The 18047-nt window shown below is 40.3% G+C and overlaps 1 protein-coding gene across 4 annotated transcripts in view; it reads right to left on the bottom strand.

Moving 5' to 3' along the window:
* Positions 1-13574: 13574 nt before the first annotated feature.
* plch1 (phospholipase C, eta 1) overlaps positions 13575-18047 on the bottom strand; it is a 145775-nt gene continuing 141302 nt past the window's right edge. For all 4 annotated transcript variants that reach the window (XM_059651088.1, XM_059651087.1, XM_059651085.1 and 1 more), the window contains one exon: positions 13575-15925. In XM_059651088.1, the coding sequence (XP_059507071.1) occupies positions 13899-15925 (2027 nt within the window). In that variant the 3' untranslated portion in view covers positions 13575-13898. The remainder of the gene's footprint in view (positions 15926-18047) is intronic.

Raw genomic sequence — 18047 nt, 5'->3', positions numbered from 1 at the left:
TAAACTCTGGAGCCTGGATGACCTCATTTCCGGTTAATGGGGCAGTAACATCAAACGATACCATGGTCTCGTCGTCATCTATCCTTATATCTTTGATGGAATTGAGGAACTTTTAGGCTGAGTGGATTGAGTGGGGTGATTGTTGACGAGGTGCCTTAGTCTCTTTTGTAGTTCCTTGGATAATCTATGTGATGACATGCCTGGTAGGGAGATTTTGGGTCTAAGGGGTATTTCCAGTTTGTGTATTTTCAGGAGGCCATAGTATTGTAGCGTGTTGGTTCCTTTGGGTCTTATTCCTAGGGGAAGTCTGTTTCGTTGATCTGTCTTTTGTTTGAGTCCTTTTTGCATGTCGAGGATTTTGTTGTCTAGTTGTGGTGTCAGGTCAGTCTGTACCAGCCAGTATGTGTTCTCGTTGGCTAGCAGGGCCTGTGCCTTGGAGATGTAGCCTCCTTTTAGTCAATATTACTGTCATGCATCCTGTGGGTAGTATTGTGATGTCCTTGTCCTTTTTCTGTCCTTCTAGGGCTTGCCTTTCCAATGTGTTGAGGGTGTTGAGTTCGCTCCGTCTGGTCAGTGTCAGGATTACTGTCTGTCTTATCGTTTGTTGTCTTTCTTCATTGATGTTATTGGTCCTCAGTGTGTCTTCCAGTGCGGCCAGGAATTCTGTTTTGTCAACGCCTCTGTGGTTATAGTTAATTCCGTGAATGAGAACTGTTTTTTCTGTGTCTGCCAGTTTCCTGGCTGAGAGATTTCTTAGCCAGGTGTTTGCTCTGTTGTTGTCGTGTTGATGGGCAAGGGTGGCTAGCTTGTCCTGAAGGGTTTGTCTTTTCCTGGCTCTTGTGGTCTGTTGACTGATGACCATGTTGAACTACACTTGGAAGAAGCACTGAGGATGGCAAGGGTGCAGAATATACTCTGGATGGGGGACTTCAATATCGGTTCTGCAGCAGGTGGTGGGGAAAAAGAACAAGTGAGACGAAAAAGTTTGACCTCATCCTCACCAGTCTGAATGTTGTGGCTGCATCTGTCCATGACAGTGTCGGTGTGAGTGATCACCTCACATTCCTTGTGGAGACAAAGTCCCATCTTTTCATTGAGAATATCATACATTATGTTGTGTGACATCATCACCATACTAAATGGGACTGATTTCAAACAACTAGCAGCTCAACATTGGACATCCATGAGGCAGTGTGAGCCATCAGTAGCAGCGGAATTGACTCCAACACATTCCACAACTTTATTGCCCAGCATATACCCCATTCTACCATTACAACTAAGCTAGGGGACATCAGGAACACCGTTATGTATATCTAAAAATGGGTTCCTAGCATGGTGCAGCTACAAAACAGGGCTACTTAAGTGCCAAAGCAAGTTCTGCAGTCCTGCCACATTCAATCATGAATAGTGGTAGACAATTAAACAACTCACTGGAGGAGGACGCTCCATAAACATTCCTACCCTTAATTATGAGGGATCCCAGCAAATCAGTGCTCAAGATATGGCTGAAGAATTGGTAGTAATTTTCAGTCAGAAGTGCTGAGTGGAAGATTCATCTCGGCCTCCTCCAGAGGCACGTAGCATCACTGATGCCAATTCACTGAAAGCATAAGTGCAGAATGGAAGGATTGAAGTGAGGGAAGGTGTGTGAGTTGGAAAACAAGTGGTGCATGGTTACATCATCTGAAGCTTGCACTTCATGTCAGACAGCAGGATGAGGACTAGATTAGTTTTGAGAATGAGTATAAGGTACAAACTTGGTATCATTCCGAATATTTTCAGTGACACTAAATACAGCATTCTCTATCATCACCAACTGTGATGTGGAGCAGCCTCCTCCAGTGGACTACGATAGCGTACGTGTACTTGGCTGCTCTGCTTTCTACTGTTGTAGTGTGCATGGTACAGGAAATGAGAGGGAGCAATATCAATGACTATGTTGCCATATGTTTAGGTGATGCTCCTGTTGTGGCTGAAAGATGAGCATTTGGCTGGCAGCACTGGCCAGACATGGAAAGTTACAGCAAAGCATTTGAGTGTTTGGCTCAAGCCTTGGATTGTTAAACACTGCTGATAGTTATGTAATAGGGGTTGGGTGCAGTAAGAAGTGTGCACATGTGTGTTAGATAGGAATTGCCAATGTGAAGATGCATTAAATGGTCTTGACTTATTTCGTGAAGTCATTGTGGCACTCTTCCAAGCCTTCAGTTCAGCATTGCTGAGTGCCCCCTGTGGAAACATTGAATCTCTCCACCTCTCCTCATGTACTCATGACTCCAGCACTAACGTTGGGGGACAGTGATATCTCTCTTTTCCCTTTGCTCCGTTTTCTGTTATTTTGCTCCTCATTAAATCTTTCACAGTCTATAGCAATTTCAGTACAGCTCCCAACTACTGGGGCAGGCTGCCTTCAAATATGCAGGCTAGGAGAAACATGTGCGAGCAATGTACCCTTTCCAGGTGCCCAACCGGTCAGCAGAAGTTCTACGCTTGGCTGTATGCTGAAATCATTTAGTGGAGAAGGGCAACATATAGTTTGTGTGCTCATTGCCTCAATGGAACTAGTTGTGGGATAATTGTGCATTTTGACCCCTGCAAACAGGCGTAAATACATTTCCCCCCAGACTTCAAAATTGATAATAGCTCATGCTCCATGTAAAAACCTGACCTACATTGAACTTCATTTGCAATGGAAAGCAACAGGCCAAATGTTTCCAAAAGTATTTGGTAAATACAAAAGATATTATCTTGTTATTTTGTCAAGTTGAACCAGATTGCTTCATTTCCCATGTGGTATAAAATCAATTATCTAATGCCAACACACCTGCGAATCCTGTTAGATAGCATGCTACCTTGAAACTATTCTCTCAAAGGAGAAAGTATTGATACTTCCGAGAGAAACATCTGAAATTATCCAAATGGAGTACTACATCTGGGTTCTCTTTCCTTCTTCTTCCTGTCAATTCTATTTGTACAGAACTTTACATAGGCTTCATTATATGTATAATGAAAACAAATAATGTTTTAAAATTGATATAGTTTGAACTTGGAACATTTTTATATGATAGAGAATGGGTTGTTTGTGACTCTGATAGAAAAAAAAGGTAGTTCAAGGCAGTTCCAAATGATTCAATCAGTAAGAATAGAAGACATATATTTTCATAAATGTGGCCACATTCACTGGTAGAAATACAATGCTCTCACATTAAAACATACGACCAAATTTCTAAATGTTTATCACATCAGTAGAATTGGAACAAGATATACATTGAGACATGGTATATTTTGGAAGTTCTGACATGTTTATTATGAAAGATTTTAGTTTCCAAAAGCATGGTGGCAATCGTTCAAGAAGATGGCTCACCACCACCTTCTGAAGGACGGTAAATAGTAACCTTGCTATCACTACCACATGGCAATAAAAATAAATATTACTTGCTCTCAAATTACCCCCTTCCCTATCACAATTGTGACATTTTTCTGAATAGAAAATAATTTCATTCTGCTGGCAGTTTCCTGGGATTTGTAACACATTAATCTTGGGCCAATCAGGATACAGGTCAGCAACTGATGGATGAGGATTACCAACTGTAGTTATGTTCATGGCTCCTGAGAGGGAACTGGGCAGTGTGGTAAAGCTGATCTATGGGAAGAAGTGTACTAGTGACATAAAGCAGACAGACAATGCCCTCCAGGGTACTCTCTTTGATATCATCGTTTTAATACTTTGAATCTGCTTCCAAAGATAATACTCAACTCATTTTCTCCACAACCTTTGTCAATAATGATACTATCCCTGTGATGTCAAAATGCCTTGCCAGGTTTGAAAAAGTGTAATTGGATGCAAAATGTTAAGTCTGCATGCTCTCCTCAGATAATTCCAGACCTGCTGAGTTTTTCCAGCAATTTCAGTTTTTGTTTCTGATTTACAGTCCTTTGGTCTTTATTCCCCAGGTATTTTGATCTTGTTTACTAACTTCCTCTGTGGGACTTATCAAAAGACTTCTGAAAATCCAAATACACCACATCTACTGATTCCACTTGGAGATAACAAGAACTGCAGATGTTGCAGTCAGAATCAACACAGCGTGAAGCTGGAGGAACAGAGCAGGTCAGGCAGCCTCAGAGAACAGGAAAGCCCACAGCTCAGGTTTACACCCGTCATCAGGACTGGGGAGGGGGAAGTGTGCTAGGAAATAAATAGTGGGAGGGAGTAGGGCTTGGCAAAGTTAGGTGGGATAGTGATAGGCGGATGCAGGTAGGGGGTTGTGAGATAGGTCATGGGAAGGGTGGGGTGGATTGGTGAGATGGAAGGTGGACTGGTTGTGTCAGGTCAAGAAGTCAGGGATGAGAGGGAGGCTGGACATGGGATGAGGCTGGGGGTGGAGAGATTTTGAAACTGATGATTTCTATGTTGTGGCCATTGAGCTGTAAGCTCCTGAGGTGGAATATGGGGTGTTGTTGCTCCAGTTTGTGTGTGGCATCATTGTGACACTGGAGGATGCCATGTGAAACCACCCCTCTCATCCCCGCCTCCTTGACCTGATACAACCTGGTCATCTTCTTTTTCATCTATCAGCCCAACCCTTCCCATGACCTATCTCCACAACTCCCTACCTGCATCCACCTATCACCATTCCACCTACTTTCCCCAGGACTCACACCCTCCCTCTATTTGTCACGGATTCCACTTTATTGACACTGCTAGAAACCTCCTCAAAAAACTCTTTCATGTTGATATGATGCCCTTTTCATGAACGTATGTTGACTGTCCAATCAGACAATTAGTTTCTAAATATTCGGTGATTGTGTCTTTTATAATAGTAATATTCCAGTAATCTCCCTTCTATTGATACCCCAACAGGTAGATCCCTGTTTTCTACCTTACTCCTTTTCTCTTTAAAAGTAAGATTACTTTTCTAACCTTTCCATCTAATGCATCATTGCAGAATTAATAGATTTTTGAAAGATGAACAAATGCATCCACTCACTTTCAGTCCCCCAATGATGAAGGTTTCTGGGTCTGAGGGATTTGTCTATTCTAAAGTGCAATTATTTTTTCCAACACTACTGCTTTACGAATACTAATTTCCTGAAGTCCCATTGTCTCGTAAGTTTTAGGTTATCATTTAAACTCAAGCCCCAACATTTATTTGTTTGTTTAAGACTTTAATCATTTGGGTAACAGGAGACAGTCTGGCAGGTAATTCAGTTTACTGTCTCACCAACATTTCGAATGAGATAGGAATTAATCAGATTGAATTTCTTCTTTTTGGACACAGTAATACCGACCCGACTTTTCATATTGTTTAATAGTGTCATCACTAAACTGGAACAGATTTTTTTGAGGGCACAGCTATTTCTGAAACACAAGTCTTCAGCATCATTATGCTGTTACAGCCCATAGCATTTCCCTTATATGAACAGTGTGCAGTTGCTACTGCTGAAAGAAACAGATATCAGGGAGACTGAACTTCTGAAGATTGAAATGAAAGATGGCAGTTTTGTACAGATATTGAGGCCTGACAGCAGGAAAAGTTGTCATTGTCATAGAGTCATACAGCATGGAAACAGGCCCTTTGGTCCAACTTGTCCATGTCTACCATTTTTTTCCCCAAACTAAATGAGTCCCACTTGCTCGCATTTGGCCCGCATCCCTCTAAATATTTCCTTTTCACGTACCTGTCCAAATATTTTTTAAATGTTGTAACTGTATCTGCAACCACCACATCGTCTGGCAGTTCATTTCACATACAAACCACTCTCTGTGTGAAAATGTTGCCCCTCAGATCCCTTTTAAATCTTTTTCCTCTCAGCTTAAAAATATGCCCCTTAATTTTGAACTCACCCACCCAAGGGAAAGACCTTTACTATACACTTCATCCATGCCCTTCTTGATTTTATAAACCTCAATCTCCTATGCTCCAGTGGAAAAAAAGTCCCAGCCTCTCCATATAACTTAAACCCTCCGGTCCTGGTAGCAGCCTGGTAATTTTTTTTCTGAACTCTCTCCAATTTAACAATATCCTTCCTGTAACAGGGTGACCAGAACTGTACACACTACTCCAAAAGTTGCCTCACCAACATCCTGTACAACCTCAACATGACATCCCAACTCCAATACTCAATAGTCTGAGTAATGAGGGCAAGCATGCTAAACACCTTCTTCACCACCCTGTCTACCCATGATGCAACTTTCAATGAACCATGAACCTGATCTACAACACCACCCAGGGCCCCACCATAAACTGGATAAGTCTTGACCTTCTTCACTTTACCAAAATGCAATACCTCTCTTTTATCCAAAATAAACAATTTTTAAAAAAATTAAACAAATTAGTGAGAAAGATAGTCATGGATGAGGGTTGAAATGGTAAAAGACGACTACAAAGTGAAAATAGTGGTCCATGGTGAAGTGCTTCAGCCTTCTGGCACAGATGAACTAGTATAAAAGCCAAGATGGGATCTGGAAATGTATATCATACTTCATTGTTGCTATTACGGGAGATAAAAAGAAGGGTGAAACAGGAGGACAAATAATGCCAACCTAAACAATATTTCTATCAATGACAGATAATAGAAAGATGCAAGAACAGGGTTGTCATAGTGGGTGATTTTCCAATATTTACTGGGTCCCCAAGAGCAAGGGGCTTAGATGGAGCAGAATTTGTTAATTTCGCCCAAGAAGGCTTCTTGAAACAACATGCAGATAGTCCAACTAGAGCAGTGGCCACACCAGATCTTGTATTGGCTAATTAGCCTAGACAAGTGACTGACATTTCAGCCGGAGAGCATTTTGGAAACAGCGTTTACAACTCCTTCAGTTTTCTGATAGCCATGAAAAGGGATAAGTCAGGCCTTGCTGGAAGGTATTAAATTGGGGAAGGGCAAATTATGTCAGTATTAGGCAGGAGGTAGGAAGTGTTAATTTGCAGCAACTGTAATCAGGCAAGTGCACATTTGACACTTGGGAGTTGTTTAAAGACCAAGCGTTTGTGAAACATACATATATTAATGACTTGGATGAAAATGTGGATGGTTGGGTTAGTAAGTTCACCAATGACACAAAGATCAGTCAATTTGTCGATAGTAAAGAAGGTTATCAAAGGATACAGCAGATATAAGTTGGTTGCAGATATGGGCAGAGAATTGGCAGCTGGAATTTACTCTGGGTAACAGCACGGTCTGAGAGAGCAAGTGTTAACGAAAAGTATACAGAGGGAATGTACAGATGGATCATGAAGTTCAAGTCCCTAGCTCCCTGAAAGTGACCACACAAGTAGATAGGGTGGTAAAGAAGCATGCTTATTTTTATTGGTCGGGAATTGAGGACAAGAGTCACAATTTAACATTGCTGCTTTATAAGCCTTTGTTTAGGCCCCGTTTGGACTATTGCATTTGATTCTGGTTGCCATATTACAGGAAGGATGTGGAGGCTTTGGAGATAGTGCAGAAGAGGTTTACAAGGATGCTGCCTGGATTAGAAGGTATGAGCTATAAGGAGAGGCTAGAAAAAACTTGAGTTGTTTTCTCTGGAGCAGTGGAGGCTGAGGAGAGACTTGAAAGAAGTCTAGAAAATTATGAAATGCATTAATAGGGTTGACAGTCAGAATCTACTTTCCAGAGTTGAAATCTCTAAAACTAGGGAGGCATGCATTTAAGGTGAGAGGGGGAAAGGTTTGAAGGAGATGTGAGGAGCACGTTTTTTACACAGAGAATGGTAAGCGTCTGGAACATACTGGCAGGGGTGGTGTGGAGGCAGATATGATACAGGCATTTAAGGGACTAGTAGATAAGCATATGTATATGCAAAAGATGGAATGATATGGTCCATGGGCAGGAGAAGGGATTCGTTTAATTTGGTGTCATGTTTAGTCCAACATTGTGGGCCAAAGGCTCATTCCTGTATTGTTCTGTTCTACGTTCTATGGCAATTCAGAGATAGGAGCTATATTCATGTTTACCTGAAATGACTAACCCTTTAACTTTCTTCTCCAATCTTTAGGAAAATGCCATTTCTACTTGGCATTTCCCCACGTATAGATCGAGGTCATGTTTTAAGTACCTGGAAAATTATCAGCATAGACTACATTTTTACATTACATACCAGAGCAATAAGATTTCCCAGTTTTTTGATTAACATATGAAGTGTTATTACTATTAAAATATGCATGCAAAATACATGATCTTCTTGCCAATGTTCATGATTTTTGGTTCACATTTGTGAAAACTTCATCCTATCACAGGAGAAACTATACATATACATTACATTTACATTGCTTCTTGTAAGACAAACAAACCTGTGGGTCAGAAAGCTACAGCTGGGTTTTTTGTCCCTTCACCAGTAAGAACCTATCAATCTGCTTATCACCAGTTTGCTTGGCTGAGAGGTCTGTATCAATAAACAGAATTTGCTTCATTTGAGCAATTTACAAAATGATTTCGAGAAGTACACATGATGCATTCGACCCAGTGTGACACCAAGGAGCCCAAGCAAAACTGGAATCAATGGGTATCCAGGTCAAAATCTCCAGTGGTTAGAGTCATACCTGATACATAGGAAACTGATTGTGGATGTTGGAGGTCAGTCATCTCAGCTGCGTTACATCTCTGCAGGAGCTTCTCAGGGTGGTGTCCTAGGCCCAACCATCTTCAGCTTCTTCATCAATGACCTTCCCTCCATCATAAGGTCAGAAGTGAGGATGTTTGCTGATGATTGCACAATGTTCAGCACCATTCATGACCCATCAGACACTGAAGCAGTGTGTCTAAATGCAACTAAATCTGAACCAAATCCAGGCTTAGGCTGATCAGTGGCAAGTAACATTTGCGCTACATAGGCTATGATCATCACTAATAAGAGAAAATCTAACCACTGCTCCTTGACATTTAACAGTGTTACCATTTTTGAATCACCCACTGTCAACATCCTGGGAGTTATCATTGCTTGGAATCTCAACTGGACTCACTGCATCAATGCTGTGGCGACAACAGCAGGTCATAGGCGAAGAATACTGCAGCGAGTAACTCACTTTCTGACTCCTGAAAGCCTGTCCATCATAAGGAGCATGTTGGACTACTCCCCACCTTCCTTGATGAATGCAGCCCCAAAAACATTCAAGAAGTTTGATGCCATCCAAGACAAAGCAGCTCACTTGATTGGCACCACATCCTCAAGCATCCACTCCCTCCACCACCAACACTCAAGAGCACCAGTGTGTACTATCTGAAAGATGCACTGCAGAAATTCACCAAAGAACCTGAGACAGCACTTTTTAAACCCACAACCACTTCCATCTAGAAGGACGAGGGCAGCAGATATAACTGAATACCATCGCCTTCAAGTTACCCTCCAAATCACTCATGATCCTGACTTGAAAAAATGTTGCCATTCCTTCACTTTCACTGGGTCCAAATTCTGGGATTCCCTACCTAACGGCATTGTGGGTCAAGTCACAGCAGACAGACTGCAGCAGTTCAAGAAGGCAGCTCACCACCACTTCTCACTGCTGTTATCTCTGACTTCAGCATCTGCAGTTCTTGCTACCTCAAACTGTTGACAACTTGTCCATCAAGCTGCATCCTGCATTGAGGCTAAAGCCTTTGTTTTCACTTGGCCAGCTTTTATTGCCCATCCTTACATTGCCTTATTGAACTGCTGCAGTCCATGAGCTGCAGGCATACCCACAATGCTGTTAGAGAGAGAATTGCAGGATTTTGACCCAATATCTTTGGAGAAACAGTGATATATTTCCAACTCAGGATGGTGAGTGTCTTGGAAGAGAACTTGCAGATTATAGTATTCCCTGCTATCTGCTGCCTTTGTCCTTCCAGATGGTAATGGTTGGGGGGTTTGAAGGTGCTATTTAAGAAACTGTGATGAATTTCCTTTTGTAGATAGTGCACACTTGTGCTCCTGAGCATGGGTGGTATGGGGAATTGAACGTTTGTTAATGTGATGCCAATCAAGCGATTGTTCTGTCCTCAATGATGTCAAACCTGTTAAGTATTGTTGGAGCAGCACACATCCAGGCCAGCAGGGAGTATTCCATCACACTCCTGACTTGTGACTTGTAGATAATAGTCAGGCTTTGGGGAGTCAGGAGGTGAGGTACTTGCTGCAAGATTCCTAGCTCTGACCTGCTCTTGTAGCTGTAATATTTATATGACGTGTCCAGCTCAGTTTCTAGTTAATAGTAATCCCAAAATGTTAATAGTGGGGCATTCGGTGATGTTAAGAACATAGAACAGTACAGCACAGAACAGGCCCTTCAGCCCACAATGTTGTGCCGACCATTGATCCTCATGTATGCACCCTCAAATTTCTAAGACCATATGCATGTCCAGCAGTCTCTTAAATGACCCCAATGACCTTGCTTCCACAACTGCTGCTGGCAACGCATTCCAAGCTCTCACAACTCTCTGCGTAAAGAACCTGCCTCTGACATCCCCTCTATACTTTCCACCAACCAGCTTAAAACTATGATCCCTCGTGCTAGCCATTTCTGCCCTGGGAAATAGTCTCTGGCTATCAACTCTATCTATGCCTCTCATTATCTTGTATACCTCAATTAGGTCCCCTCTCCTCCTCCTTTTCTCCAATGAAAAGAGACCGAGCTCAGTCAACCTCTCTTCATAAGATAAGCCCTCCAGTCCAGGCAGCATCCTGGTAAACCTCCTCTGAACCCTCTCCAAAGCATCCACATCTTTCCTATAATAGGGCGCCCAGAACTGGACGCAGTATTCCAAGTGCGGTCTAACCAAAGTTTTATACAGCTGCAACAAGATCTCGCGACTCTTAAACTCAATCCCCCTGTTAATGAAAGCCAAAACACCATATGCTTTCTTAACAACCCTGTCCACTTGGGTGGCCATTTTAAGGGATCTATGTATCTGCACACCAAGATCCCTCTGTTCCTCCACACTGCCAAGAATCCTATCCTTAATCCTGTACTCAGCTTTCAAATTCGACCTTCCAAAATGCATCACCTCGCATTTATCCAGGTTGAACTCCATCTGCCACCTCTCAACCCATCTCTGCATCCTGTCAATGTCCCGCTGCAGCCTACAACAGCCCTCTATACTGTCAACGACACCTCCGACCTTTGTGTCGTCTGCAAACTTGCTGACCCATCCTTCAATCCCCTCATCCAAGTCATTAATAAAAATTACAAACAGTAGAGGCCCAAGGACAGAGCCCTGTGGAACTCCACTCACCACTGACTTCCAGGCAGAATATTTTCCTTCTACTACCACTGTTGGCCAGCCAATTCTGTATCCAAGCAGCTAAGTTCCCCTGTATCCCATTCCTCCTGACCTTCTGAATGAGCCTACCATGGGGAACCTTATCAAATGCCTTACTGAAGTCCATATACACCACATCCACAGCTCGACCCTCATCAACTTTTCTAGTCACATCCTCAAAAAACTTGATAAGGTTTGTGAGGCATGACCTACCCCTCACAAAGCCGTGTTGACTGTATTTGATCAAGCCATGCTCTTCCAGATGGTCATAAATCCTATCCCTCAGAATCCTTTCTAACACCTTGCAGACGACAGACGTGAGACTTACTGGTCTGTAATTGCCAGGAATTTCCCTATTTCCTTTCTTGAAGAGAGGAATTACATTTGCCTCTCTCCAGTCCTCAGGTACGACTCCAGTGGAGAGCGAGGATGCAAAGATCTTCGCAAGTGGCGAAGTAATTGCATTTCTCGCTTCCCAAAGCAGCCGAGGACAAATCTGGTCCGGGCCTGGCGACTTGTCAATCTTAATGTTTGACAAAATTTTCAGCACATCAGCTTCGTCTATCTCTATCCATTCCAGCATGCACACTTGCTCTTCAAAGGTTAATGCCATTGAATGTCAAGGGCAATTGTTAGATACTCTCTTGCTGCATTGCCTAGATAATAAGGCAGAGTGGCTTCCAGAGAGGAAGTGAATATAGCACGTTGGAACACCATCTCATTGGATATCCTGTCAACTGTGGCCAAAGATATATGAATCAAGAATTGGTCTGTTGAGTTACATGGTGACCCATGCGAAATCAAGGATCCCCGAGCATTCATCATATCCCAGCTTAGGAACAGCTGATGATGACAATAGATAGTAAATTTTTGGTCGTTGCATTACTCCAGGGTTATAAATGACCCATTTATCCTTATTCTTTGTTGTCTGTCCAATAACTAATCCTCTGCACATGGTAATATATCAGCCCTAACTTCACAACTTCTTACCTTGATTCTTACATGCTACCCTATCAAATGATCTTTGGAAATCCAGGCATATTACATCTACAATTTCCCTTTATCTACCCAAATCAATTACATCCCTGAAAAATAATTAAACTAAGATTTTTTAAAGTGTTTTGTTCAGTCTTCCTTACTACTAGATTTCAGCATTTTTCTGATGACGAATGTCAGACTAACAGCCCTATAGTTCCCTATTTTCTCATTCCCTTCTTTCTTAAATAGTAGCATTGCATTTTAGGTGATATGTCGAAATAAAAGTAAATCCAGTCGCTATTTACTTGCTACAGATTAAAGACGTCAGAAAAAATTTGGTTAAAATATAGAAACATAGGGGTGCATTTTAATGTGGTGGTGTAACTGAGAAGTTAAAATGAGAAGTTACACTTGAAATTAATCCAATTCCTATGACCATTTTTCCAATGTCAATTTTGCCATCCTGATCATTATACATTTAAATGTGAAAGTCGATGAAAACAAATGATGAATATAATTTGACCCAAATAAAGCACAAAGCTCTCCATATGTTCCATTTTTTAAAAAAAATGAAAATTAAATTTTGCAGATATCATGGGAACTGCCAATGCTGGAGAATCTGAGATAACAATGTGTGGAGCTGGATGAATATAGCAGGCCAAGCAGATTCAGAGGAGCAGCAAGGCTGACATTTCCTGTCTAGACCCTTCTTGAGGTCCAGGCCTGAAACATCAGCTTTCCTGCTCCTCTGATGCTGCTTGGCCCGCTGTGTTCAACCAGCTCTACACATTGTTATCTCATACTTAAATTTTGCAGCTTGCAACATATCACTTATGCATAGTTTTGAATGTCACCTTCATTGATGACAAAGAAATACATTCATTTAAATATGGAAAATATTGATAAAGAATACAGGTATAGGAAAATATGGAAAATCAAAGGTAGGATTCCAAGTACTTACAAATGAAGTTTTGTTTCCTTTCGTGCCCAAAATTCTGGGGCTAATTTTATATTAATTCTGAACCAGTGCAATTGCAATAAATGATCCTGCATGGTTGGAAAATATGAAGAAAGTTTAGTCAATGTAATATCATGTATAGTTCATGAACTCAATTGCCTGTTTTTTTTAAAACAGTGGCTAGTTGTTTTACATCCTAGTTACATGTCTTGGGGCACAAATACACAGGGCATTTCTTCCCATAATTCTATTTCTTGGTATCTCTGGACCGAAAATGTATTTCAAAATATGGATAAAATTAAAACATCAAATGAAATGGATGTTTTTATTTCATAAAACAAAGAAAGTAACTTTTACAAATCTGAACAAACTTACAAAAACAAAATCTAGAAATATGAGAGAAATCATGGGTACAAAAGTGGATGTTTTTCCCATCAAACATCGTAACACATCATCACTAAACATTGGTGCAATTGGTGTATATATCTATAACAATTGATGTATTTCATTTACAGACTCTAACAAAGGATTTTATGCATTTAAATTTTGCTATTCTTTGTGCAAAACAAGTCCAAATCAAAGATATACTTTTCAGAAGATGACAACTCTTATTTTTATAAACAGGTAAGGAAATATACAACAAAAACGTATTCCAAAATAATATTTCAATGACAGAGCTATTATCAAAAATTGCAAATGCCTTGTTTTAAAAGCTAAATCACAGTCGGAGCAAAAAGTAAATTTCTGGCTCACTGACAGAGCTCGGTTCAGTTTGCAAGATCGAGTTGTCAGTGTAAAAGTTATCAAGGTATCTATGATGTAGTGTGTTACAAGATCCTTCAGGAATACCCCGGCTTTCCAATCCTTCCTCTTGAAGTTGGTTCATGTATCCTGCAATGTAGGAGCCTGTGGAATGCCTGTTAACTATATGGTGCTGTACTGGGGGTTTATTTCTTAAAACCACACCACCAGAAAATCTATGCTTGTTGGCTTCCTGAATTTGCTTTGCCCTGTTAGCAACATAACGGACTCTGCTCTGGCTTCTGGATGAGAGTTTCCTTAATAGTCCCCTTTGGTCACCTGATTCTGGCTGTATGCTGGAAACTAGGGTTTCTTGATTTTCCTCCTGTTCTAAGGTTACAAGTTTGCGTAATTGCTCTGTTAATGCATCTGCAGGCTGTGGCACGTTTTCATGGGAAGATATTATTTGATGATTTTTTGATGGTGGCACAAAAAAACTTTTGCTAATGAATTTGTATTTGCTTTCAAAGGTGCAGCTTATATCCTCAGAAGTCAGATCTCCAAGACTTTTGGATTTACATGCACTTGGTTGATAGACTGTGCTGAAAGGATCGATGTTTGTTGAGGTTCTACATGGAGTGGAACATGGATTATAATTATTTGTGTTTGAAGTACTCAATGCTTTTTCATGTGAAGCCAGTAGGTGCTCCAAAATCAAGCAGTTGCTTACATTTTTCTCATTCATGAAACCCGATTGATAAAAATTACGAGTTGATAGAGAATTTTCTGGGCCCGTGTCTTCACTGCAGTTTTTTGTAGCTGTCACTGTAGACTCAAATTCATCCAATTCTATTAAACTACTGCCAACAGAATCAATTGGGAGAGACACATTAAGAATTGTATCATCAGTTGCTGTACATATGCTAGTTGTAAGATCACATATACGATATGCTTCCGTTCGGCTCTGGGTTTCATCATAGATACTGGATACACTTGAATTTACAAAGATATTTGTATGGATACCCAGAGGATCTACATGTTTATCTCGTGTTACCTCCAAAGTTCTGTCAAATGCATTTTCACTTGCAGTGTTATGCAAAGAAACTCGTGAGAGGACATCCTCACCAATTATAGCATAAGTAGAATGGTCTGATGTTTCAGGGCTGGAGAAGATTGTAGTATCTGCTGTGGTATCCAAACATGATTTCTTTGTTCTAGCATTCCGATATCGTGGATCTATAGCTGCATTCACTTCTAAGCCATGAGTATTTGACAGTCCAGGCATCATGCTTAAAGTTTCATGGTTAGCTCCTTGAAAATTTGAAACCATAGTCAGATTTGTTCTGTCAGGTGTCGTTTCAAACTGTGAAATGAATGCTGAAATAGAACTGCCTACTCTACTTTCATTCGACAAGGTCATTGCATCAATCAAATGAGAGACTGTGCTGCCAGGAGTCAGATTTAATGATGGTGAAGCATCAAAATTGTTAATAGGAACTGGTGAACCAATAGGAGACATTGTGATATAAAGCTCGTCATTGTTAGAATCTAATTTTTCAACATTTTCTTCACCTTCCGAAAGCTTTGCATTGCCTTGAGCAGCTATATCACTTTGTATATTTGGGTCCTGTTGTGGCCCAGTAACATTTTGTTCTTGTTTCAGATTATCTTTGGTCAGCTGACACACAAACTGATTATTTTCAAATTGGCACCATTCCTTTTTGTGTAATTGTCCTTTATTACATGTCCCATCAAGTTCAACAGACGTATGGTATTGTTCTTTGAAGGGAAGAGGTTCAAAGGAACCACACTTAGATGTTTGAACATTAGATGAAAAATGTTCAGTGTTTACAGACAACACTTCAGAAATATTCCCCATTAAGTCTTGTGACTGAGATCCATAAAATTCATTGGCACTTGTTAATGGAATACTGTGAGATGAAACCAATGATGATTTCACATGATTATCTTCGTAACATTTTTTATTTGAAGTTGTTTTTGTTTCTGAAAAACAAATGGTCAGACAGTGAGTTTTATAAGGAAGCTCTGATTTCCCTTTTACCTCATATTATTGTAAGTTTTATACGTAATAATTTAAGCCCTACTCCAGACTGTGGCAATAAGTTAAGCTAGAATATGACCTCTACATAGCAGATGCTCTTGCATCTGGATAGAATGACTATTGGTCAGTAGTGGAATTATGATCTCTGAAACAGAAAGGGTTAATTTTGAACCCCAGTTTCGTCATTGCTAGTGAATGGAGACCATATAACAGCACTGGTTTTGAGATCTGATCTGCCTTCCAGTCAGGAACAGAGGTACATGCATTGATGAATACAGGTAATGGCTGCAACATTCCAGCCCACATCGTGATCTTTACCCTCAGTTCATGATAAATGTTCACATCTATATTCTCTAGTAAAAATTTAACTGCTCTATATAATTTGAGTATAGGTGGTGTGGAGGCATGGGGTAAAAAAAAAATCTGCCTCTGAACCAGAAGTTCTAGTTCCTTTTACAGGGCTTGATGATTATGGAAAATGTATTCATAACAAATGCACAAACAAGTTGGTTCTCAATCTGTAAATCCCTCCAATACACCTCTGTCAGGAGGACAGTAGGAAAGTCTCTTCATTAGCTATGCTTGATTCTGAGTAGCAAGCTCAAGCGAGAGCTTCTGGTGACAGGCTAGACATGTTGCAGGAGAAACTAATCATAGAAACAGACATTCATTAGTCGACATGAAAGGGGAAAAGGCAATACATTGAGTGGTTTTGCTGATCCCAAGGTTTGACAAAGATTTTTTAACCTGTAAGTAACATGGTTTTGACCTTGGACCAAAAATATTCATCTCTAGATTTAGAACTTAGACTTGCATATCAATTTCAGGTTTGTAAGTTTGAAACTCTTCAATGCAATTCAGATATTCATGCTGGCTGGTCATTTTACTGAAGATATGTATATTTAAAAATTACATCAGAAAACATATTTTTAGGATACAGGTCTCAAACAAGTATTTTTAAAAACTTGGAGAGAGAAGAAGAGAAAAGAAGCTGTGATGAGGTCCTTCACTGAACTTTTGGAAATGTTTCAGTTTAAATTTAATCACATTTCAAATCTGAAAAATGCAATAAAGGTATCTGTAAAATGCAATTTTTATTCTTTTCAGTGAAGCACCATTTTCAAAGTTTAGATTTACCTGTAGAAGTTTCCTAGTCAGTTTTGAAAAAAGCAACAGTGAAGACAGGACAAAAATAGAAACATCTTTGTTAAAGTAATTCTCAAATCAGGTCCACATTACAGAATTTCAAATGAATGCACTTGACAGCAAGAATCAAAGAGAAAGGCATATCTGAACAATGAATTTAATATACAGAAATTTTTCATAACATTTACTTTTGTCACGAATATTTTTCATGAATTCACTTATTTTTAATTTAAATTTGTCTTCCTAAAAGAGAGAAAAAGTACCAGCGATTTTTTTAAACAATGGTGAACTTTATAGGCTACATCATGAAGTGTTTTAACGGGACTCTGGCAGCAATTCTTAAATGGAGAATTGTTTTAACAAGTTTTTTTACAAAACATTCAGATGAATTGGTTTCCTGGAGGAAGACAAAGCAGAAGTACACAAGTATACAACAGAGATAACAGAGTTCAGAGAATACACCACCACATAACTTAGCCAAATAGTACTTTGAGTTGGTGCAAGATGATGATACAACTAATGAAATTGAAAACAAATTATTTGTTGCTTGACTTGTTAACAAGTCTATTTACAGGCAACTATAAGTAATACTGTGGCTACAAAAGTAGGTCAGGTACTAGGAATCTAATAGCAAATAACTCACCTCCTGGCTCCCCAAAGCCAATCAACCATCTACTGGGCACAAATCCGACGTGTGATGGAATAATTTCCACTTGCCTGGATGGTTGCAGCTCCAACAACACCTAGGTACCTTGATATTATTCAGGACAAAGCAGCCTGTGCACCAGATCCAGAAGCATCCATCTCCTCCACCACCAATGCCCAGTAGCAGTAGTGTGTAGTATCTAGAAGATGCACTACAGAAATTCACCAAAGGTCCAGACAGCTCCTTCTAAACCCACAGCCACTTCCACCTAG

This window comes from Stegostoma tigrinum, chromosome 14, assembly GCF_030684315.1.
Source record: "Stegostoma tigrinum isolate sSteTig4 chromosome 14, sSteTig4.hap1, whole genome shotgun sequence".
Taxonomy (NCBI): Eukaryota; Metazoa; Chordata; class Chondrichthyes; order Orectolobiformes; family Stegostomatidae; genus Stegostoma; species Stegostoma tigrinum.
The sequence above is the reverse complement of the archived record's forward strand: the minus strand, read 5'-3'. Positions and strand labels throughout refer to the sequence as shown.